The sequence below is a fragment of the Arvicanthis niloticus genome, chromosome 19, assembly GCF_011762505.2.
Source record: "Arvicanthis niloticus isolate mArvNil1 chromosome 19, mArvNil1.pat.X, whole genome shotgun sequence".
Lineage (NCBI taxonomy): Eukaryota > Metazoa > Chordata > Mammalia > Rodentia > Muridae > Arvicanthis > Arvicanthis niloticus.
This window is the reverse complement of record NC_047676.1, coordinates 433,027-457,571: the sequence shown is the minus strand read 5'-3', so window position 1 is coordinate 457,571 and position 24,545 is coordinate 433,027. Positions and strand designations below refer to the sequence as shown.

Here is a 24,545-nt window from a genome sequence, read left to right as displayed (position 1 = left end):
CTTCACATCCATATGTTTAGGTGGATGGAATCTTGCCATAACATCACTATTTCTTTAATATCACTGGATATCTTTGATCACAGGATTTAGCTTCATTCAACTTCCTGATAAGTCCTTTCTCTTTGAACCCAACATTTTATAGTTTTCCTTTCTAAGATTACTATGTTTGATCAAAACAATCACCATAAGAGTATACACAGGCCAAAGGCTATGCTTGGCTTTCCTGAGACTTTATTTGTCAGTGTAATCATCTTAAACCTTCTTTCCTTAGCCAAAAGGACACTCTTTAGACAAGGGAAAAAGGCAGCAACATTCTTCAGCAAAACATCATAAAAACTATATACTAAGTTCAAATCTCTCTTAGTAAATATGTGTTCCATATTCCTAATAGAATGGATCATTAAGTTCCACTTAATACATGTACCAATCCAAAGTCTAAAAATCCACATTGTTCCAAACAAAAACATGGTTAAGCCTATCATAGCAATACTTATGTCTGGGGTACCAACTTCTGTCTTAGAATTTCCATTGCTAAGTAATGACACTGTGACCAAGGCAAGTGTTTTAGAGGCAAGTATTTAATTGGGCCTGGCTTACAGTTTCAAATGTTTAGTTAATTACCATCATAGCAGGAAGAATGGCAGCATGCAGGCAGCCATGATGCTGGAGATGGAGCTCAGAGTTCTGCACCTTCATAAGAAGGCAGCCAGGAAGAGATGGTCTCCCAGACAAACATCAGGAAGGTCTGTTTTGTGCTGGCCAGAGCTCCAAAGACCACCACCATAGGAATGCACTTCCTTCAAGACAGTAATATCTACTCCAAAAGGGCCAAACAACCTAATATTGCCACTCCTTAGGTACAAGCATATTCAAATCACCAGTTTACTTCTACTATGAATTTTTTCATGCATTTAAATATGGTTAGAACATCCAGAGGTTTTGACAAATTGATTACTTTCAGAAGGTTTCTCTTTAGTATGTATTCATTTTTTTTATTCAGAGACTACTGTGATAAGGTTTCTCTAAAGTGCGTGTTCATTGAATTATTTGCAGACATGCAACGTCTTTACCACATTTATTACATTCATAGGGCTTGTCTCCACTATGTGCTCCATCATGTACTTGGAGCCAACTGTGATTTGCAAAGGCTTTATCACATTGATTAAATTCATATGGTTTCTCTCTTGAACATTTTGTTTTGTATTCAGAGATGACTGTCCTGGAAAGACATTACCTCATTCATGACATTCATGCAGTTTCTATACAGTAATCCTTCTTTTATGTATTGGGTGATAACTGTAACTTCCAAGAGCTCAGTACACTGATTACCTTCATAGGGTTACTCTCTTGAATGTGTTCTATTATATAGTTGCAGATGACAGTGAATTGACAAGGTTTACTACAGTGATTACATTAACAGGGGTGTTCTCCAGTGTGATTTCTTTTGAGTAAAGAACAATGCCATGCAAATGCTTTACCACATTGATAGCATTCATGGGGTTTACCTCTTGCATGGATCTTTTATATGACTGCAGATGACTGTGACTTGAAAATGGTTTACAACACTGATTACATTCATAAGGTTTGTCTCCAGTATGTGTTTTTTTTTTTTTTATAATAATAGAGACTACAATGTTGTGAAAAGTCTTTAACTCATTGATTACATTCATGAGGTTTCTTTCCAGTAAAGGATCTTTTATGTTTTGGAGAGTAGTGCGACCTGCAAAGGCTTTAGCACATTAATTACTGTCTTAATCAGGGTTTCTATTCCTGTACAAAACACCCTGCACTAGAAGGAAGTTGGGGGGGGGGAAGGTTTTATTGAGTTTACACTTCCATGGTGCTGTTCATCACCAAAGGAAGTCAGGACTGGAACTAAGCAGCCCAGGAAGCAGGAACTGATGTAGAGGCCATGGAAGGATGTTATTTACTGGCTTGCTTCCCTCTGTCTTACACTTCCTTTCTTATAAAACCCAAGACTACCATCCCAGAAAGAGTACCATCCACAATGGGACCTCCCCACTTATCACTAATTGAGAAAATGCCATACAGCTGAATCTCATGGAGGCATTTCTTCAAAGGAAGCTCCTTTCTCTGTGATAATTCCAGTCAGTGTCATATTGACACACAAAACCAGCCATTAGAATTATATTCATAGTTTCTCTCCAATATGGGTTCTTTTGTTTTTGCAGAAAATAACTTTGTAAAAAGGCTTTTGTCACATTGATTACATTATAAGATTTCCCTCCAGTATATAGTCTTTTTGCAGTTTAGGAGACATCTCCCTTGTAAATAAGCTTTACCACATTCATTACATTTTTAAGTTTTATTCCCAGTATGTGTTCTTTTATGATATTGGAGTATTCAGTTGTGCAAATGCTTTACCACACTGATTACATTCTTAAGGTTTCTCTCCAGTATGTATGCTTTTATGTCTTTGAAGATGACTGGGTCTTGCAAAACCTTTACCACACTGATTACATTCATAAGGCTTCTCTTCAGTATGTGAGCTTTTATGATATTGGAGAGCTCTCTTTTCTGAATAGGCTTTACCACATTGATTACATTTATAAGGTTTCTCTCCAGTATGTGTTCTTTTATGATACTGGAGAGTATTCAGTTGTGCAAAGGCTTTACCACATTGATTACATTCATAAGGTTTCTCTCCAGTATGTGTTCTTTTATGAGTTTTGAGATGACTGGACCTTTTAAAGGCTTTACCACACTGATTACATTCATAAGGTTTCTCTCCAGTATGTGTTCTTTTATGAACTTTGAGTAGACTTGGTCTTGTAAAGGATTTACTACATTGATTACATTCATAAGGTTTCTCTCCAGCATGTGTTGTTTTATGACTTTGGAGAACACTGGGTCTTGCAAAGGCTTTACCACATTGATTACATTCATAAGGTTTTTCTCTAGTATGTGTTCTTTTATGACTTTGGAGATGACTGCGTCTTGCAAAGGCTTTACTACAATGATTACATTCATAAGGTTTCTCTCCAGTATGTGTTCTTTTATGAATTTTGAGAAAATAGGGTCTTGAAAAGGCTTTACTACATTGATTACATTCATAAGGTTTCTCTCCAGTATGTGTTATTTTATGAATTTTGAGAAAATAGGGTCTTGTAAAGGCTTTACTACATTGATTACATTCATAAGGTTTCTCTCCAGTATGTGTTGTTTTATGTCTTTGGAGAACACTGGGTCTTGCAAAAGCTTTACCACATTGACTACATTCATATGGTTTCTCTCCAGTATGTGATCTTTTATGATATTGGAGAGATCTCTTTTCTGAATAGGCTTTACCACATTGATAACATTCATAGGGTTTCTCTCCAGTATGTCTTCTTTGATGATATTTGAGAGTTGTCTGGTGTGAATACGCTTTACCACATTGATTACATTCATAAGGTTTCTCTCCAGTATGTGTTTTTTGATGTATTTGGAGATCACTGTGTCTTCCAAAGGCTTTACCACATTGATTACATTTATGAGGTTTTTCTCCAGTATGAATTATTTTATGATATTGGAGATGACTGGGTCTTGTAGAGGCTTTACCACGTTGATCACATTCATATGGTTTTTCTTCACTATGACTTCTTACATGCCTGCAATGATAATTGGCACAAGTGAAAACTTTACCACATTCATTACCCTGATCAATCATTTAATCAATATGAACTAATTTTACAGTTTGGTTTAATAATAAAGAAAAACCATATCTTAAGGTTTTATCACTTCATAGGTTCATGGTGTTCTCCCCAACTATGGCTTGATTTGCCTTTTTGAAAATACCTGTGATGACAAGAATATTTGTTACATGGCTCACAGTTATAAGATCCTTTTTCTATATGAGATTTCTATATGATATATTTTATATATCTGAAGGAAAATAGAAAAATGCAGACCTTTATAGCACTAATTATATTCATGAATTTCCTATAATGTGATTCACACCACATTCACACTGTGAAGCAGAAAAAAAAAAACAAAAAAATTTACAAATTTCTAGAACCCACAGGGATTTTCTGCAGTGTGATTTTGGGGATATTCCCAGTAAAGTTAGAAAACCAATAAATTGCAAACTTCTATCATATTCAGAAAGTCTACCAAAGGCAGAATAGTACCTATCGTCTCACTGTTCTGTAATAGAGAGAGGTACATTGCTCCTTTAAGTATTCATATGCCCAATGGTTTTATTTATTCTGATACTTGATATACCCATAAAAAGAACAAATGAAAGGTTTCCACATTGAATGAACACCATTTTGATATTTTGCTTCTTGTAGACATACTGTATATGGATTGACGATTCTCCATGGCAACATTCTTGACTCTCATAAACTGATCTCTCAATAAACTTAGCAATATCACTACAAGAATATGAGTATCACCAAATTTACATAAACTATTTGTTTATTGGATGGCTTTGGACATATATTTATCACTATTCAATGTGTAACATCTAAATATTATGAGACTATTCAGATTGGAAGTTCCACAGCATAGCTCTAATGGAGCTAAAAATCAAGTAAAGGTATCACTTTAGGAATTGTTTCTATGTCTTCTTCCTTAGAGGAATGCCTTGCAAACACAAATCAGATTACTGAAATTAACACACATGGCTTTGTGAGAATATTATAATCATACCTATATTTAAAGTACTAATATTTTACATACTTCCTTTTCTTTAGAGTTTCCAAGATATATTAAAATTTCCTCAGAGGCATATTTATATCAGTTTGCACATTAATATTACCTTTTGTGTCTTCTAGAATGTTGAAATTCTTTTTCAATGTGGTGGTCTTCCCAATTGTAGCCTAAAACACAGTACCAGAAAATAAATGATATAGGATTGGATATTAGGCAAAATTCAAGTTACTGTGAATTTTCACAGCATTGAACCTGATTTATTTTGCACTGAACCTGATTTATTCCACTCAATCTTCCTTGTTCTCAATTGAAATAACAGGGTATCATCAATAACCAAGAACTATTTGTCCCCTTATTTTGAAAAGCAAAAGAAAATTCAGTCTTACCTATATCAGTGAGGTTCCTGTAGGTCTCCAGCATCACATCTTCGTAGAGATTCTTTTGGGAAGGATCCAGCAAATTCCACTCTTTTTCAGTGAAGTTGACATGCACATCATCAAAAGTCACTGCATCCTAAAATATGTGTAAAACACAAAGCATGATACTAACATTACTGTAAATAAATGTATGCTTACTAGACAATATAATCATATATTTTCGGTGCTACCTCCATTTATTTCTTGACACAGAAGTTATAATCTAATTGGTATGTCATTTTAAAAGGGATTTGTATTATGAGGATTGCCTGTTTCGCTTCTGAACCCACTGAATGGGATATAAGTTTGCAAGAGAAATGCCAATTGAGAGCAAGATGTAGAGGGAAACAGACCCACAGCATTGAGCCCTGCCTCAACACTTTGCCTCAACACTTTTGGGGCTAAGTGCTCTGGTCAAGAGAGAGTGTGGCTCTTGGGGGCAAGTGACGCGAAGAATGGAGACAAGTCAGGGTGTGATTCAGTCTCTTCTATTTTCTCAAGTCTCCCTCAAGTCTCTCTTATGAAGGGAATTCTGAGGTATTTATATACACAAGCAGGAGAACACAGGTGAAAACACTTTACCACGTGCACCATACAGCTGAGGTCACTAAACAGCAAAACAAGCTATGTGGGATAAACAATATATTTATCAGAGTGTGCTTCAGCTGTTATAGGCTTTTGACAACCAAGTCTTTCATCAGGGTATATGGTTCCAGATGGCTGCAAAGTTGATCTAGCCGCTTTCTACTAAAGTCGGCTCCCAACAGAGCCCACATTAAAAAATTATATGAACAATTAGTAACTACATAAATGATGGACAACTTGGGTGTATTTGCTCATATCTTTATTCCCAGAGGCACAGGCAGGTGTATGTCATTAAGCTTGATGCCAGCATGGTCAATGCAACAAGTTCTAGGACAGCAAATGTTACATATTAAGATACTCATGCCCCTGTAAAAAATCAACCAAGGAAACAAAATGATAGAGGGAACTCACAGTTCTTTACTGAAGTTTCTACAATGAATTATACATTCAAAGCAGTTCTGTATTCATCTTACAGAAACATAAAATGTGCCAGCTTAAAATGCAACATTAATAAAATTTTACTAAAAGGGGATGCATGTTTAAACAGATAAAAATGTACAGATGAAAATATTAGTAATATAAATGTTGATCATAAATAAGCAACATAGGGCAGGGGAATGAGATAACTCAGAAGTGGAAATCTCTGACTGGTCTTCCATATAATGATGGTCAGTTTCGAACATCTACATGGGGACCAACAAGTACCCATAACATGAAGATCAAGAGTTCTTAGGCCACATTCAGACAAAACTAAAGATGAAGCACATATGAGAATTATATATATCCACATGGGCAAAATACTCCTATTTGTCCAAAATTTTCAGAAGAAACACAAGAGTAAAGCAGAAAATCATACACCTAGAATCTAACGATTCTGAAGCCTCAGGTAGTATTGATATCATGAGCATATGCCATCCTTAGAAATAGAATATGACATATATTTGCACAGATTTCAAAACTAAAAATGTGGATGAAGAGCAGCACAGAAGCATGTGCTTATTGTACAATAATATGTCAGGTGTCTTGTGTGGATTCTGTATCTACAGTCAGGATAGGAAAGACTTCCTAGGGAAATTTCATCTTGAAAAACAAAAGGTAAAAAGTTAAAAATATAAAACCAACAGGTTTGTAAATTAGATTAACATTGAATAACAAATGTTTATACTGTATCTTATGTGCTGTAGGGACAGAGACCAAATGGTGAATATATGGGATCATGAGAACAAAGCTCAAGGATCAGATTCAACCACAACACAGTAGACACACAGGACAAAATTGGTTTTGTCTAACAGAAATGCAGGGGTAAAGCTGCAGCAGAGAATAGGGGAATGGTCATGGAACACTTGCCCAGCTAAAGACCCACCTTACTGGCAAGCTCTAATCCATGACATTATTATGAATACTCTGTTATGCTCCCACAGAGGAACCTGGCATAATTGTCTATTGTGAGGCTCCACCCAGCAGCTGACTGAAACAGATGCACAGGACCACAACCAAACATTGAATGGACCTAGGGGACTGTTATGGAAAAGTTGGGGGAAGGATTGATGGTCCTCAAGAGGATAAGAACTACACACAAAAAAACCAGACTCAACTAACCTGGAACCTTGGGGACATTCAGTGACTGAGCCACAAGCAAAATAGCATACACAGGCTGGACCAAGGCCCCCAAGCACATATGTAGCAGATATGCAGCTCTGTCTTCATGACTGTCCTCCAACTACTCTAGCAGGGGCTTGTCCCTAAAGCTGCTTCCTATCTTTGGAATCTGTACTCTTAACAGGGCTGCCCTGTCTGGCCTCAGTGGAAGAGGATACACTTAACCCAAGACTTGATGCACCATGGTGTGGGGAAACCCATGAGGCCCACACCCTGTCAAAGGAGAAACATGTAGATTGGTAGAAGGGACTCTGTGAGAGCAGGGACCTACTGTAGGTACAGTGATCAGGGTTATAATGAATATATAAATTATTGAAGAAACAAAAAATGAAATTAAGATAATCCCAGCACTTGGGAGGCAGAGGCAGGCGGATTTCTGAGTTCAAGGCCAGCCTGGTCTATAGAGTGAGTTCCAGGACAGCCAGGACTACACAGATAAACCCTTTCTCGAAAAACCAAAAAAAAAAAAAAATGAAATTAAGAAAGAAACATTTTTAAGAATGTACACACTATCCTATCCCCCAAAAGAAATCTGAAAAGGCTCCTCCTACAAGAGCTTCCAGAAGCTAAACAGAGAGCCAGACATGACAGACTACTGCTCAAAACACCATCCTATCTAGAAGCTTTTTGTTTCAATAAACTGCATTCTGACCCTGGACTACAGCCTCATGTCTATCCTGTGAGGAAAATCTATTCAGTCTAACTGATCCTAATAATCTGTAGGAGCTCCTAAAGTGTTCAAATGTCTAAAGTATCTTCTGATACTCAAGGCAATATCTTGAAAGCCACATCTTATAAAATCAGAAAGCAAGTTATATCTTTCCAACATACAATTGCACAGGATACCCCTTCCAATTCCAATAGATAGGAATGTGCACATGGGGAGAGAAGATTGGGCCAAGTCAAGAAACACAAAAGGGCAAACATCCAAATCCTATAGCTTTGTCTCAGACACATTGGACTTCAGATTCTAAAGGCTTAGAGGACCCTTTTCCTGTAACCAGTCATACATCCCTCAGGTTGGGTACTTCCTCTCCCTATATGTATCTCTCCATGGCACATTTCTCCATGCCTTAGATATGTCAGCAAGTTGTAGTTGCAAAATGCAACCCAAGCATCATCATCAACTAATTCAATGCAATGAACTTTCACAGAATCTTCACTGTGGCTGTGACTCTGCCAAAAGATGGCTGGAATCATACTAAACTGAAACCATAGGGGAGGCTCCATGACCTTGGATTTTTCATCTTTCAGTTTCCAGAATTAGCACAATATGGGTGACCTTGTCATGTTTGCCTTCTAAGTAGATGGACCCTGCCTTGATTGGACCATAGTCTCAGCAGGTTTTATTTAAGTTCCTTCCTGGGACTAAGAAACACTTTGCCTACTCCTTCCATTAATTTAAGAATTAGCAGGAGAAAGTATTATACTTAGGGTACCTTCTCAGACATACACCCAGAAGGGCATGGACTTCACTAAGTTAACAGCCATTTTATTTATAACAACTAGAAACTGGAAAGAATGCAGATATCCCTCAACCAAAATATGGATATATAGAATATGTGGTTCATTTACAAAATGGAATACTATTCAGCTATTAAAAAGCATGCCATGATGAATTTTGAAGGCTAATTGATAGGACAAGAAACTTTCATCCTGAGTGAGGTAACCCAGACCCAAATGGACATCTATGTATGGAAGCATTTTCAAGTGAATATTAACCATAAAGTGCTGGGAGCCAAGACCCCCTTTTCTGCCTGAGAGCAAGTGTCAGTTAAGTAAACATCCTGAGTTTAGGAATACTTTATTTATTGCCCTTCTGCCAGGGAGAAAATATTAATCAGATAAGCAACTCGAGCTGAGAAATGTTTTAATTGCCTTCTTGTTTGTGAGAAAATATTTAGATAAGTAATTTGGGCTAGGAATTCTTGTGGGCTTGGAGAACTCTGCAATTACGGGATGACCCTGGTCCCTGACTGTCAGATGACCCTCCTGCCTGCATGCCTTTATAACAGCAGCCTGAACAATAAAATTTAAGCACCAGATCAGACATTAAGACTGGTGCTTCTTCCTTGTGTCCCTTGTCTCTTTCATTCTTTCACCCCCTTCCCTAGGGTCTCGTCGAATCCCCGCAGGCCAGGACAATAAAGTACAGGAGATCCACACTACACTCCATAGACCCAAAGAAGCCAAGTAAGAAGGAAGGTCCAAATGAGCATGGTAGATGTCACTCAGAAGCGGAATAAAACAGTCATATGAGGCAGATGGAGGAGTCAGAACTGGATGTGAGAGCAGGTAAGAAAGGGGAATGGGGTGAGAATCAGAAAAAGATGTGGTGAGAGAAAAGAGAGGGTCAGAGGGGGAAAATAAATTGAAATCTGCAGCTGACCAAGGGCAGGGTGCATCCTAAAGGATGTGCCAGAGACACATGAATGGGAGAGCACCAAGGAGTCTGTGAGATTGATCTTACCTAAGATGCATAACAGTGAGATATGGACCCTAAAGAGGCTACGTCCTGCAGCCAGGCAGGTCTCCCAGTGGAGAGTTAAGAACACCAACAGAACCAAAAATCTTTCCACGCAAACCTGGTCCTGTCTACAAGAAATGCAGGCACAAAGATGGAGCAGAGACTGATACCCTGCCCAACTTGAGACCAATCCCATGGGCAAGCATTACTGCCTGACATTACTGAGGATACATTGTTAAACTTGAGACTGCAGCTTAGCATAATTGTCCACTGATGGTCTCCATCCAGCACCTGACTGAAACAGATGCATAGACACACAGCTTAATATTAGACAGGGCTCAAAGAGTCTTTTGGAAGAGTTGGGGAATGGATTGAGGGCCCCAAAGAGACAGGAAGTCTACAAGAAGACCATCAGAATCAACTAACCTAGACCCTATGAGACTCTTACAGACTGAATCACAAACCAAAGAGCATACAGAGTCTGGACCTAGGTCCTCACCACATATGTAGTGCATGCACTAATCAGGCTTCAGGTGGCTCCCCAAACACATGGAACAAGTGATGTCCCTTAAGTTTCTGCCTATCTGTGTAAACTGTTTCCCTAACTTAGCTGTCTTGTCTGATCTCATTGGGAAAGGATGTGCCTCTCCTTGCAGAGACTTGACATGTCACAGTTGGGGGATATTGAGGTTGATACAACCCTCCCTGAGGAGATAAAGAGGAGTCAGAGATGAGGGACGGTGTAAGGTGGAATGAAGTGGGGTTATCAAATGAGATGTACATTGAATATATAATTAAATGGGAAAAGTAAACATATACATTTATTTCTAAATTTTTCGCTATTCAGTATCTCAATGCATAAGCATATTATGCAAGATTTTTGTCCACAGTAACACACAAATGACCTCTAGCTAAATTTTTCACAGTCTATTTTCCACAAAATAGTATGTCCTCAACTTCCTCTGGCTGCATTACTGTGAACACTCCGATCTTCCAGGTCCTATGAGAACAACCGGTTAAGATTCATGTATACCTTTCTATGACTTTTGCCATCTCATTTTCTGATATTTTCCACATTCCTCTAAAAGAGAACACAGATAGTGTCAGACAGCAAAATCATCTTTTGATATCATTTTGCTGTTGTTGTTCTACATTGCTATTCTGCTGCTTCCTTTGAATCCTCTAAGCAACAGCATCTCTGGTAACAAATGATTGCTGTGAATGGTTCTGTCAGATCATAGATCATCAGACTCTGAGCTGAGAATAGAAACTGAAGATAGAAAATGAAGGCAAAAACTATGGACAAACATTTTTTCCTGGCTTGCATTCTTGCTTGGTCACTGTCTCATGTTCACCTAGCTTTCTCATCCAGCCCAGGTCCACTTGCTTAGGAATATTGCCAGTCTCAGTGGAAGAGCCTTCCCACATCAACCATCAAGAGTAAACAACACAGACATAAAAAAGAGCCATCTGATGAGGGCACACCCTCAGTTGAGGCTCCTTCAGATAGATGACTGTAGCTCTGAAATGTTGACAACCTAGGACAATAAGGACACAGAGACAATAATCAATGAGGAAATGTTAAAATCCCAAAACTAGTGATCTAGCCATCTCAATTACAGTAGCCCCTGGCACTGCTTGAGGGAGCTGGAGTTGTGGTTGAGCCAGGACAAAATGGGAAGGGCACCTGGCTCAGAGCAGGGAAGGATACACTGGAATGGGGAGTTCATAGACTGTGCTGCCCCGGGGTAAGATGGGTTCCCCTGCCAGTGCAACCAAAGAGGTTGCTAAAACAGCTGGAAGGGGAAGAGAGAAGCACATTGCTGCATAGACCTGGAAAGGACTACCCCCAAAGGATATTAAACAGCCACAAGGGGGTGGTAAAGGCTATCCAGCAGAGTCTTCCACTTGGACAAGAGAAAATGAAGACAGGGTGGCAGCTGAGAGTCATATACCAGGGTTCCAAGTCGGCTGTAACCTTCACAGAAATTAAGACCACGGGCACACAGTCCCCTATACCAGGCTTTAGAACATCTTCTGAGCCAATTGTGGCTAAGGCTCTTCAGTGTATCCACTGTACCATGGTTCCATGTTCACTTTAGTCATCTCCCTGCACAAATACTCATGAACAATCAAAACACCATGTCACACAGACACAAATCTGACAGACACGCCACTGACACAAAGAACAATGATATTTCTTAACAGTGGGTCTGTCAACCCTTCAGTTTGGCATCCTGAGTGACTTTGGGTCATGTCAATATACCAACATGCTATATGCCCCAGTCAAGTAGACCCCACAGACCAACAAGAGCCTATTGTAATGCAAACACACAAAGTCTTTATTATGAGCTCAGTAACAAGTCAACCTCGAAACAGGTCCAAACTGAAAGACCAAATCTAGGGGTGCTGTGTATTTATTGTAGTTACAGCAAGTTTGGGGCATTAACATACAGGTCTGAAACTTAATATTTTAGAAACTGTATGCCTGGAATAATATGCAAAAACCAAACAAGGGGCAAAACCAACTGACACCCATGATGCATAGGCTAACATTGTTTTTCTCTGTAAGGTATATTAGTTATCTACATGTAGCTTAACCCTGCTGTTGTACCTTGACTGGCTGTTCAGAAAGAGGGGTTTGTCATAGCATGTTTGCTCAAGTGGACTTTGTACACTCTCAAAACCAGAATTGGTTGGCCTTTACAAACTTATCTTTGTTCCTGATCCTCTTATTGTTGAAAGATACTGCTGTTCAACCACAAGATATGCTTGCCAGTAGAAAAGGTACTTTGTCCAAAAACCTACCTCACTATCTGTTACAGCAAATCCTAGTATCAGTTGCCCTTACCAATGGAACAGAATACCAGTGGATACTTCCTCTCCTCCTGTGAATGCCTTCTATACACACCAAAGACAATCCCCACTTGCCCCATCCATGTTTCACAGCTCCCTTTTTGGAAGACACACCCTGTTCAACCACATGCCATGCCTGCTAGGAGACATGGTAGGCTTTCCATAGATCTACCACTGTATTTGTTAGCCTTAATGAAATTTTCACAGTTGCCCCTTGCACTGTCCTAAACACCAGAGGCAGCTGACCATCTCCCCTGACTATGTCTCCTTGTGGACTGCTAAGATCATCTCTTCCTGCCTGGCCCTTCTCTGAGCTTTCAGCATTAGCAAGCATTCCCTCTTGAACATACCCACCAAACAGGTCAGTAAAGGAGGCAACACTCAGCCAACACTCTGCAAATCCTGACACCAACCTTTAACCCAGGAACAAAACTCCCACCAAAACCCTCAAACCCAGAGGCCTCAACACCAGGATAGGAATATAATAAAACACAGCCAGGAAAATATGTCACCAGCAGAGCAAAGTTATCCTATCACAGCAGGTCCTGAAAAATTAAAAGATGCAACAGATCTGATGGACAAAAGGTTGTTTTGGGGAAGGGAGAGAATTTAGAACCTGGAGAAGAAATAGAGGCACAAAAGAGGACCTACAGACAGGCAGACAGACAAGTAACAGAGAGCCATGAGGGTAGTGAAAGGTAATAGAGGTGGGGCATGGGCAGAAAACAAAGACAAGGAATAAAGAAAGAGAGCTGCAGTGACTGGTGGTCCTTTTATATTGAACACACATCTGGCATACCTGGCAACAGTAGCAGGTGGTAGAGACAGGTACTAACTTAAGCAATTGCTAATTCTCTAAGAGAGGGCCATTGAAATAGTCTGTACCCTGACAACTACAGAGGCAAGGTTCACACACAGAACAGGAATGGAAGAGAGAATCTCAGGTAATAAAGAAGAATAGAAAAATGGACATATCAGTCAAAAAAACATTGAGTCTAAAAGGTAACTGCCACTAAACAACTAGCAAGTCTGAAACATTGAATAGGCAAAGACTACAGGTGATTGGAATAGAAGAATAATATCAGCCCAAAGGTCTAGAAAATATCTTCAATGAAACAATAAATGATAATTTTCCTAAACTAAAGAAGATGCCTATTAACGAAAAGAAGCATCCAAAGTACCAGAGATTGGAAAAAATAAGAGTCTTTTTGCAACATAATAATCAAAGAACCAAACATATAAAGAAAGAAATATTAAAAAATGCAACCCAAAGAGATTAACAAAATCTAAACAAAGCAAAAACAAGTAATATATAAAACCAGACCTATTAGATATATGCTTGTCTTTTTTTTTTTTTTTTTTTTTTTTTTTTTTGTGAGGGTGGGTTTGAGACAGGGTTTCTCTTTGTAGCCCTGGCTGTCCTGACCTCACTCTGTAGACCACTCAAAAATTTCCCTGCCTCTGCCTTCCAAGTGCTAGGATTAAAGGCGTGTACTACCACTGCCCGGCATAACTGTCTTCTTAATGTATAGTATAAAAGAAAAAATGTTTGGACACATTTGCTGCAGACTCAAAGAAACCACCCATGTTTCTCCAAGCAAGCCAATGACCCAAATGCTTTGGGCAAATTCAGAATCAGCCATGATACTGAAGTTATCCATAGGTCACTGACTGATTTGGCAAGTGAGGAGCACCACAAGGGACCACACAGGTGGTCACATCTGGCTGATTGTTTCTTTCCAGAGCCAGAGAGGCCCACCCCCCATACACCCCGCCCCCTCCCGCCCCTTCCCTCCCCCTCCCCCTCCCGCTACTCAGCCACCGGCTCCTCCCGTTGCATTTGTTTTCCTGTGGTCACCATGTCTGGATTTCAGAGCTTCCTGGGGTCCTCTCACAGCACCCAACAGCACAGCTCAGAGCAGGAGGCAGAGAACCATCCAAGCCTGCAGAGTCGCTGGAAACTTTCGGAGAAGAACCAGGAAGTTCCCGCCTCTTTGTCTGACTGGCAGAGTGACCTGGAGGCCTGATTGGCCAGTGAAGTTTCCTCAAGGTTAAAGAGTGCTTCAGTCCAGTGTCAGGCTTTGCCAAATCTTGGGAGTGATTTGCATACCATTAGCATTTGTGCCTCTCCTTCAAGAGGAATCCCACCTCACCCAGCCCTGTGGGAGAACCCACCATTCCTGCGCATGCTATTTACATAATTTTTGGCCGTTGTTTTGTTTTTCGAGACACGATTTCTCTGTGTAGCCGGGGCTGTGCTGGGGCTCACTCTGTAGACCGGGCTGGCCTCAAACTTAGAAATCCGCCTACCTCTGCCTCCCAAGTTCTGGGATTAAAAGTGTGCACCACCGCTGCCCAGCGCTATTTAGATACTTGATCCAAACCGCCCCCCCCCATCCCTCGTGCGCCCTGTGAGCATTGATCCTGCACTTATGAGAACCTGACTTAAGACCTTGCCTGAGCTTTCCTCACAGCACTTGCCTTTTTCTTCCTGAAATCAAGGTGAATAGCTTTCACAGATGCAGTAGAGGTATCATTCTGACCTAGGGATGGAAGAGTGCCCAGTCTATTAACATTCAAGAAGGATTTTAGGAAACAATGGTTTTGTTTTGTGGCTTTACACTGGGCTCAGGGAAACTGCAACTCCCTTTCACCAGATGATAGGTATCAAACAACCCTGGGAGAAAAGCCAGAAAAATAAGGGAAACAATGTTGAACACCATTGTTAACCAGCTTCATCTTCATAAGTGAGGAAATCCACACTTGTATTAGTACAGGTTCTCTAGATAAACACATCTCAAATCACAGAGAGAATGAATCTCTCTATACTTATAGAGTGTTTAATAGAATGTCCCAATAAAGGCTGTTGGCCAAGGGAAATTAGAAAAATCAAGGACTGGTTGGTTTCATGTTACAGGATATTACAGCTGATCTCCAGTATATACTAGAATTTTGAAGATATAACTACTTACTAATATCTTGAGTAGAAGTTATAATAGTCCTAACAGTCTGACTTGTGTGAATGTTTCTCCACTCATGTAACAGCATCCTTCCATGACATCTTCAATGACTGTCTTATTTTCAGAATCCTTGTCTTCACTTTAGTTTTATTTTAGCCCCTTAGAGGACTCTTCTCTGAGGCACAATAACTGCTGCTCTTTTATATCACTGCTTTGGTCAGTATAAAAATATAGGATGATCACTTTTACAAACATCAAAGATTACAGATATCCTCTCATGGGTGACTACAATGCCAGCCCACTCATTCATCTTGACACAGCATCACCAGTGATGGATTCATGGAAAGACAGGAGCATTTGTGAGAAACTGAAGAATGGGAAAGACTAAATACAGGAATGTAAGACACACTGCCATACAACCATTTCTTCAAATGAGATAAGAAAGGTATTTCAGGTACTTGTGGTGGCCATGCAAACCAGAAGATCTGAATTCCATTAAATGGACCCTTGAAGAAAACCTAAGATGCTGATTGGAACTAATATTCTGTGTGAGTTATGTGATTTTTATACAGATTCATTGAGTATGCTCAGGAATGAGAGCCTCCATTATACATATCACTGTCTATGGATTTGATATGTCTATCACACACAAACACAGAGAAAGAGAGAGGGGTTTGGAGGGGGATGCAGGGAGAGAGAGAAAGAGAGAGAAGAAAGAGAGAGAAAGACACACACACTGGAGAGAGAGAGAGAGAGAGAGAGAGAGAGATTAAACACACACAACACAGACACACACAAAACAGACAAACACAAATAAAAGTTCCTGCCACATCGGGAACTTTATGATCAGTAAGTGATTTACCCACTTTCTACTGAAACTTGTGTGACATGTGCTCTAAACCATAATTTCAAAAGATGCTCTCTCTTTTTGTATAAGTTAAAGAAGCTTGCAGAGTTTACAGAGTAGGGGAAATTTTATTTATTTTTTTCTAATAAAAAATGTATTTACTTAGAAGCATTCAGAATGTCAACAAAACAGCCACAATTTTTTTTCTGCAATTACAGAGTGGTATTCAGTTAACTGAACAACAATTATCTTCATATAAGCTATATCAGAGACAACTGAAGATGGGAAAAAAATTAAAAATGAAACCAAAAGAAAAGAAAAACAAAAACCAAACTACTGTCCCCATATATAACTAATTTGTGCTGTGCACCAACAAGAACCTGCTTTAAATTTCCATGCCAATTTACAACCCCCAGACTGTACCAGGCAAGTTTAGTGGCTATTGAAAATACCACCAGGACAGGGCTATCTAAAGATACATTCGGTAGTGTGTTAACTATACAAAAAAAGACACCGTACAGTTTAAAAACAAATCTTACACAGCCTTACATTTCAATTTTTCTTTAAAAGGAGTGAGTTGTGTACAGGGGGGTTAAATGCTTTATAGACAAGAAAAAAACTGCTCTAGAACCAACTTATCATCTTCTTCATCTTCCTCTTCCTCTTCTTCCTCCTCTTTCTCATCCTCTTCCTCCTCCTCATCATCTTCCTCTTCCTTCTTTTTCTTGCTCTTTTCAGCCTTGACTATCCCGTTTTTTGCTGCATCAGGTTTTCCTTTCGTTCTGTAGGGCAGCAATATTCTTCTCATACTTCTCCTTCAGCTTAGCAGCCTTCTTCTCGTAGGGAGGCTTGTCATCCGCTGCAGTGTTGTTCCACATCTCTCCTAGTTTCTTTGCAACATCACCAATGGATAAGTCAGGATGCTCGCCTTTGATTTTTGGACGATACTCAGAACAGAACAGGAAGAAGGCCGAAGGAGGCCTCTTGGGTGCATTGGGGTCCTTGAACTTCTTTTTGGTCTCCCATTTGGGAGGGATGTAGGTTTTCATTTCTCTTTCATAAGGAGCCTTGTCAGCCTTTGCCATATCTTCAAATTTCCCCTTTCCTTTAGCAGACATAGTCTTCCACCTCTCTGAGCACTTCTTGCAGAACTCTGTGAAGTTGACAGAAGCATCTGGGTGCTTCTTCTTGTGCTCCTCCTGGCAGGTTTGCACAAAGAATGCATATGGGGACATTTTGCCTCTTGGCTTCTTAGGATCTCTTTTGCCTATGTTTAGTTGGTTTTCCTCCTCAAGGCACAGAGTCGCCCAGTGCCTGTCCGACTCTCGATTGTCCCTGCACTGTCTCTATCGGGAAATTTGATTTAAATCAATAATAGGTATAAAAAGTTTATGTTAACACCACAAAGTTTAGGATATTTGAAAACTAATTTCATTATACAATATTTGCAGTGAGTCCATGACAAAAAGAAAGAAGAAAAAGAGTACCATAGATTATGAAGGACATACATTATGAGGGAAGTCTCTGGAAAACTATTGAGTATTGAGGACTGTACTGTCCCACACTTGGGAGCCAGTATGTTGAGGCCCACACTGTCTGTCTTGGGGGTCACTGTGTCCAGGCCTGAGCTGCTGCCTGGAATACAGGTCAGGGTCTAGCAAGGGACAGAGTGGGGATGGAGGGAAGGGAAGAATGGAAACAAGACAAGAGGGTCTGAACAAATCTCTAGTCTAGTTCATTGAAAGGAAATCCTGGGTATTTATAAGCACAAGCAGGGGAACACAGGTGAAGACACTTTAACACCTGCCCCTTGCAGCTGGGGGCATTAAACAAACAAAACAAGATATGTGGGAAAAACAAGATCTTTATCTTTTTGTTATTTCAAATGAATTTTCAAATTGCTCTTTCTAACTGACTGAAGAATTGAGGTGGAATTTTGATGGGGATTGCATTGAATCTGTAGATTGCTTTCAGCAAGATGGCCATGTTTCCTATGTTAATCCTGCCAATCCATTAGTATGGGAGATCTTTCCACCTTCTGAGGTCTGCTTTGATATCTTTCTACAGGAACTCGAAGTTGTCATACACATCTTTTACTTGCTTAGTTAGATTCACACCAAGATATATTTTATATTATTTGTGACCATTGTGAAGGGTGTCGTTTCCCTAATTTCTTTCTCAGCTTGTTTATCTTTTGAGTAGAGAAAGGCTACTGATTTGTTTGAATTTATTTTATATGCAGCCACTTTGCTGAAGTTGTTTATCAGGTTTAGAAGTTCTCTGGTGGAAGTTTTGGGGTCACTTAAATATACTATCATATCATCTGCAAATAGTGAGATTTTGTCTTCTTCCTTTCCAATTTGTATCTCTTTGATCTCTTTTTTGATTTTTAAATGCTCTGGGTAAGTCTTCCAGTACTATGTTGAATAGGTAAGGAGAGAGTGGGCAGCCTTGTCTAGACTTTGATTTTAGTGGGATTGTTTCAAGTTTCTCTCCATTTAGTTTGATGTTGGCTATTGGTTTGCTGTATATTGCTTTTACTGTGTTTAGGTATGGGCCTTAGATCCTAATCTTTCCAAGACTTTTACCATGAAGGGGTGTTGAATTTTGTCAAATGCTTTCACAGCATCTAGTGATATAATAATGTGTTTTTTCTTTGCATTTCTTTATATAGTGGATTACATTGATGGATTTTTGTATATTGAACCATCCCAGCATTTTTAAATAAAGCATTCTTGCTCATGATGGATGACTGTTTTGATGTGTTTTGGGATTCTGTTTGCAAGAATTTTATTGAGCATTATTGTATTGATATTTGTAAGGGAGATTGGTCTGAAGTTCTCTTTCTTTGTTGTGTCTTTGTGTAGTTTAGGTATGAGGGTAATTGTGTCTTCATAGAATGAATTGGGTAATGTTCCTTGTGATTCTATTTTGTGGAATAATTTAAAGAGAATTGGTATTAGGTCTTTTTTGTAGTTCTGATAGAATTCTGCACTAAAATTATCTAGTCCTAGGCTTTTTATGGTGGGGAGACTTTTAATGATTACTTCTATTTCTTTAGCAGTTTTGGGACTGTTTAGATGGTTTATCTGGTCCTGATTTAACTTTGGTAACTGGTATCTGCCTAGAAAATTGTCCATTTCATCCAGATTTTCCAGTTTTTTGAGTATAGGCTTTTGTAGTAGGATCTGATGATTTTTTGAATTTTCTCGGTTTCTGTTGTTATGTCTCCCTTTCAGTTCTGATTTTATTTATTTGGATACTATCTCTCTGCCCTCTGATTCGTCTCGCTAAGCATTTATCTATCTTGTTGATTTTCTTAAAGAACCAGCTCCTGATTTTATTGATTCTTTGTATAGTTCTTTTTCTTTCTACTTGGTTGATTTCAGACCTGAGTTTGATTATTTCCTGCCATCTACTTTTTGGTGTGTTTGCTTCTTTTTGTTCTAGAGCTTTCAGGTGTGTTGTCAAGCTGCTAGTGTATGTCTCTCCAGTTTCTTTCTTTCTTTCTTTCTTTCTTTCTTTTTTTTTTTTTGTTTTGTTTTTTTGTTTTTCGAGACAGGGTTTCTCTGTGTAGCTCTGGCTGTCCTGGAACTCACTCTGTAGACCAGGCTGGCCTCAAACTCAGAAATCCGCCTGCCTCTGCCTCCCAAGTGCTGGGATTAAAGGCATGCGCCACCACCACCCAGTTCCAGTTTCTTTCTGTAGGCATTTACGGCTATGAGTTTACCTCTTAGGATTGCTTTCATTGTGTCCCATAAGTTGTAGTATTATGTGTCTTCATTTTCATTACATTTTAAAAAGCCTTTAATTTCTTTCATTTCTTTTCTGACCAAGTTATCATTGAGTAGAGTGTTGTTCAGTTTCCACTTATATGTGGTGTGAGGAGCCGTATTCGCCATTATAAGATGGCGCCGGCTTCTGCTTCCTGGTTCTTCACGGAAGCTTTACTTGAGAATGCGCCTGCACATGGCGCGAAAACCGAGTATGACAATTGGATGAAAGATTTGAGCCAATGAGGGATCTGCACGTCTCCCAAAGCTCTATTTAAGCAGCGGGCTTTCTGAGCTCGGCGTCCTTCCCTCCACCTCACCATCTTGAAGAGCTGTTCAATAAATAAACAACAGGTGTGGCCTGGAATTGAAGACCCCCATACTCGGGAGACCCTTCCTCAAGCCTCCGGAAATCGCGACCACCCAAAAATCACAAGAAACCATACCTGGATGCAATCAGCAGAGGTTTATTAGGGGAGGAGCCGGCGGTCAAAAACGACAAGCTCTTTAGCTCCAAGAGCAGGGTTTTTGGCCCCGTGTGGTGGGTTAAAGGGTCTTTTATAGCATGGGGTGGGGGGAGGAAGGCATTTTTGAGCGCTTACACATGATTGGTTGTTTTACAAATTTTGAACATAACACTGGGAAGACCAAGGGAGGGGTAACCAAGAACAGTGGAACATTTCAGAGAATCTAGCCCAGATGATCTAGAGTCATGTGAGATCACTCTGCACACTCATTCTTCTCAAAAATGTGGTTTTCACCATGCTATTGTGTCCTATTCTGCCATTTCAGATTACTATCTTTACTTTTTCCCCCGGCTATAGGGCTATGGCCCCACCTAGGTGGTAGCATCTTTATCTGTAGTCAGGAATGCCTTCCTGCCTTGGGCGAGGCTTGGGGAATGTAATCCAGCAAGTGTCCTTCACCTGGAATGTGAAGGCCTGAAATCTTATTTTCAGTTCCAAGTTCTGTAAGGCGAAAAATCTACACATATTTCATAAAATGGCCTTTATAATTTTTCACTCTATGCAGCCTTGGGGCTCTTCCATGGGAGTTCACAAGTTCACAGTTCCATGTCATTCTAAGATACTGGACAATTAAAAATTTTTTCTTACATTACCTCCTCTTTCTTTTTGCAAGTTCTAATCATGGAGCTTCTGTTTCTGCCTGTGAATAAATTTCTGGTTCTTCGCTGTAACAAAGTGAATGATACTGCTGTCTGAGCAGCAATACCTGTACTGTGCTCATCCTTTTTCTGACGAAAGCTACCAATCTATTGAGGACACAGGATCCTAAAGTGAGTAGGAGGAGGAGAAGAAGGAGGGGGCCCCATTAGGAAAGATACCAGTGTGGTAAACCATGAGGATCAGCTATACCAGTTTTCAAACCAACTCTGGTGGGCTTCTAGATCTCTCTGTCTTTTGTCTAGTCTCTCTCTCTAAGCTTGTTCATAGAATCCTTTACTAGTCCTGAGTGGTCAATGTAGAAACAGCATTCCTCTTTGAGGTTGCACTTCAGAAACAACAGATCTAGCCCTTGCCTAATTTGGAGCACTACTTCAGATAAGGAGGTCAAGGATTCTTCTAACTTGGAAATAGACTGTTCCATGGTCTTAAGGTCTTCATCCTGAAAGATAGAAAAATCTAAGTTGAACCCCTGAACCCTACTCTTAAAAGCAAAGACATAAAACCTGTAAGTCAAACCTGTAGAGCCTAAGTTCCAGGAAATTAGCTGACCATTCAAACATGGCCCTAACTAAACAAGCCCTAAGATTAATGGTGACAGGATGCTATAGGCCCGAGATTAGCCTGGCTATGCTTTGAACTAACAGCCCTGAGACAGTTGGTGCCAGGATGCTAAAAGTTTGGGATAAGCCTGACCTCCTGAACTGGAGCCCATGATAAATATTGTGAAGCTAGTCTGAAATAGTCAATTATAAAGTGACTCACCATCCATCTTAAGAATTTGAGATCAAATGTATCGATGACCTAGTGACCTGGTCCCCCTCCTTCCCCCTTCCCTAATTCCACTCTCAGCCTTCCTCTTTCCCTAACTCCACCCCCACCTGGTTTGCAGATTCCCCCCTTAAAAGCTGTAAAATTCTTTTGTTAGGGGCTGAATTCTGCTATCCCCTGCTTGTAGCTAGAAGTGAAGATAGCCCTGGCTAGCCAGTAAACCTCATGCGATTGCAGCAAAGTGTGTTTCTCGTGAGTGATTTGGGGTGTGTCTGCAGTTCTTCATGGATCGGTGAGGTCCTTTTCATTTGGGCTTTACAATACATAGTTGCCCTGAGGTTCTCATAATGTTGTGGTGCCTGTATTAGAGCTGCTGTGCCTGTGCCAATCCCTGCTACTACCCCTGCTCACAGAAGAACAGCTAGAGTCAGAGAGACTGTTTCTCTTTTCTGTCTAGTGTGGTGATCAAATTCATCAGTAAAAGAGGTATCTGCATGGTAGATGAGCCTGGGAACTAGCTGAACAAGGACAAAAAAGTCTCCTTGGGTCTATTTAAAGACTGAGGTCGAAACACAAAGGGGTTATCCCTGTGTTGCAAGCCCACCACCCCTCTGGGGGTGGCAGTAAATAGTGATTTGAACCAGAATCTGTGATGGTCTCAATATGATTGCAAAGATGTTTTTGCTTTGTGGGTACTCTACCTATGCAGGTGCCAGTTCCAGACACAGAGGTTAAGGTCAACTTTTTTGAGCCCTGCCAGCTGTCAGACCTGTGGTTGGAACTTTTGTTAAAGGACTTCACTATGCCCACATCCTCATAGTAAGGGGGACTTGAAGCAAAGCATAGCCAACAAGCCTTGGTAACTTCGGGGTTGGTGGCATTTAACACTGGAAAATCCCCTGGATTGAGCATACATTGGCTCATGTCTGAAAGCATAGGTTGGGAAGTGAAGGGCAAGGAAGAGGGTAGGCCAGGGGATGAAGGGGATGGGGCAGGAGTAGGAGGTCCAGGAATAGGAGATCGGGTCCTCAGAACACTGGTGGATCTCAGGACCTGGTTTGGCCCTACTAGTACCAAGGTCAGGCTTTCTATTTTTAGCTGCATGGAGAATACAACTCCAGGGTCAGTACCAGTCATGTAAAACCGGATCCCCCACCTGCACCCTCAGATCCAGCCAGTGAACAATTTACCCTTTTCAGCAAAGTGGATGACTATAGGATTGCACTGCCCTTCATGGTTACAAGTGGCGCTAGAGGATAGCACACACCTCCCTCTCTGGGGGCACTGGGTGGGCTCACAGTGGTTTCTCGACACTGTAATCGAGTCCCAAGATGAAGAGGGACACCAATAGGCTTCTCTGGAGGTCTCAAATCCCCACTCCTTGCAATAATAGCTCTAGTCTCCACAGCACCTAGATACCTCCCTACTATGTTCGTTATGGGGGTACACATAGAAAGGTGCCATCCTCAGCTGACATTGTGACCAGGATCTGGCACAACCCAAAGAAGAGGTTCGTTGGAGGTGGGTGGCCTCTGATAGCACTGGTAACTTATCTGGGCCAAACTCAGGGATATCCCATGAGACTCATCCAGTGATCAGTAGGCAAAGGTCAAAGACCATGTTGGGCTACCAGGTGTGTGGTGGAGCTACTTTGGAGATAGACCACACCACCTCACCAGTTTGTGATGAAATTTGCCAGGTCAGTTTTTGAGGGACATGAGGATTAAGAGCATCACTTAGCTGGGGGAGGGTCAGTCAAAGTATCCACATGATGCAATTGAAGCTTGAGGGGGTTGTCCATCCTATCTGCTTTTCTGCCATTCAGTATCCAATGGAGGTACAGGTTTAGCATGAGAAGCATGGATCCACGTGGAGATGCCATCAACCTTGATCACAATTGGGGTAGTTAGGAGCACCAGGTAGGGTCCCTTTCAGAGGGGTTCAAGATCGGACACCCAATGTCATCTCAGGTACACAGAGTACCCAACCTGAAATCTGGGAGGCTGCTAGTCCAGATGGTCTGTTCCTGGTCCACCACGGCTGCCCCTGCCACCCTCTTACCTTCAATTATGTAGCTGCTTCCATCTGTGAACCATGTTATTTGGGCGTCTGGCAGGGGTTGGTCTCATAAGTCCTGTCGAACTCCCATTTCCTCAGCTAGGATTTCTTAACAGTCATGAATGACAGTGGAGTAGGGATCAGTGTCTAGTATCAGGGTGGCGGGGTTGAGTATAATGGTGGGGGCAAACTAGATATGGTCTCTGTTCAGCAATACCAGGCTCTGGTAGTGGGTCATGCAGGCGTTTGAAAGACAGCTTTCTGGTGGTTGTCTTATTATGTTCTCAACAGCATGGGAAGGGGGCAATGACCA

General features: G+C 40.6%; 1 protein-coding gene across 3 annotated transcripts; it reads right to left on the bottom strand.

Annotated features, from left to right (window-relative positions):
• Positions 1–2,311: 2,311 nt before the first annotated feature.
• LOC117723692 (uncharacterized) lies at positions 2,312–14,605 on the bottom strand. 3 transcript variants are annotated; one of them, XM_076916307.1, is made up of 5 exons: positions 14,462–14,599; positions 10,817–10,864; positions 5,043–5,169; positions 4,763–4,823; positions 2,312–3,611 (listed from the first exon to the last, which is right to left on the bottom strand). In XM_076916307.1, exons 3-5 carry the CDS (start codon positions 5,074–5,076, stop codon positions 2,402–2,404), a joined length of 1,305 nt encoding a protein of 434 aa, XP_076772422.1. In that variant the 5' UTR covers positions 5,077–5,169; positions 10,817–10,864; positions 14,462–14,599; the 3' UTR covers positions 2,312–2,401. The 3 variants fall into 3 exon arrangements, with proteins under 3 accessions (XP_076772422.1, XP_076772421.1, XP_034379136.2); XM_076916306.1 differs by having other exon boundaries at positions 14,498–14,599; XM_034523245.2 differs by lacking the exon at positions 10,817–10,864 and having other exon boundaries at positions 14,498–14,605.
• Positions 14,606–24,545: the final 9,940 nt, after the last annotated feature.

Bases quoted from the DNA above. Each gene is read 5' to 3' on its own strand.
- LOC117723692 (XM_034523245.2), bottom strand. The intron at 4,824-5,042 runs GTAAGACTGAAT...ACTGTGTTTTAG, and splicing joins CAGGAACCTCACTGATATAG to GCTACAATTGGGAAGACCAC. The intron at 3,612-4,762 runs GTAATATTAATG...TTATCATTGCAG, and splicing joins CATTCTAGAAGACACAAAAG to GCATGTAAGAAGTCATAGTG.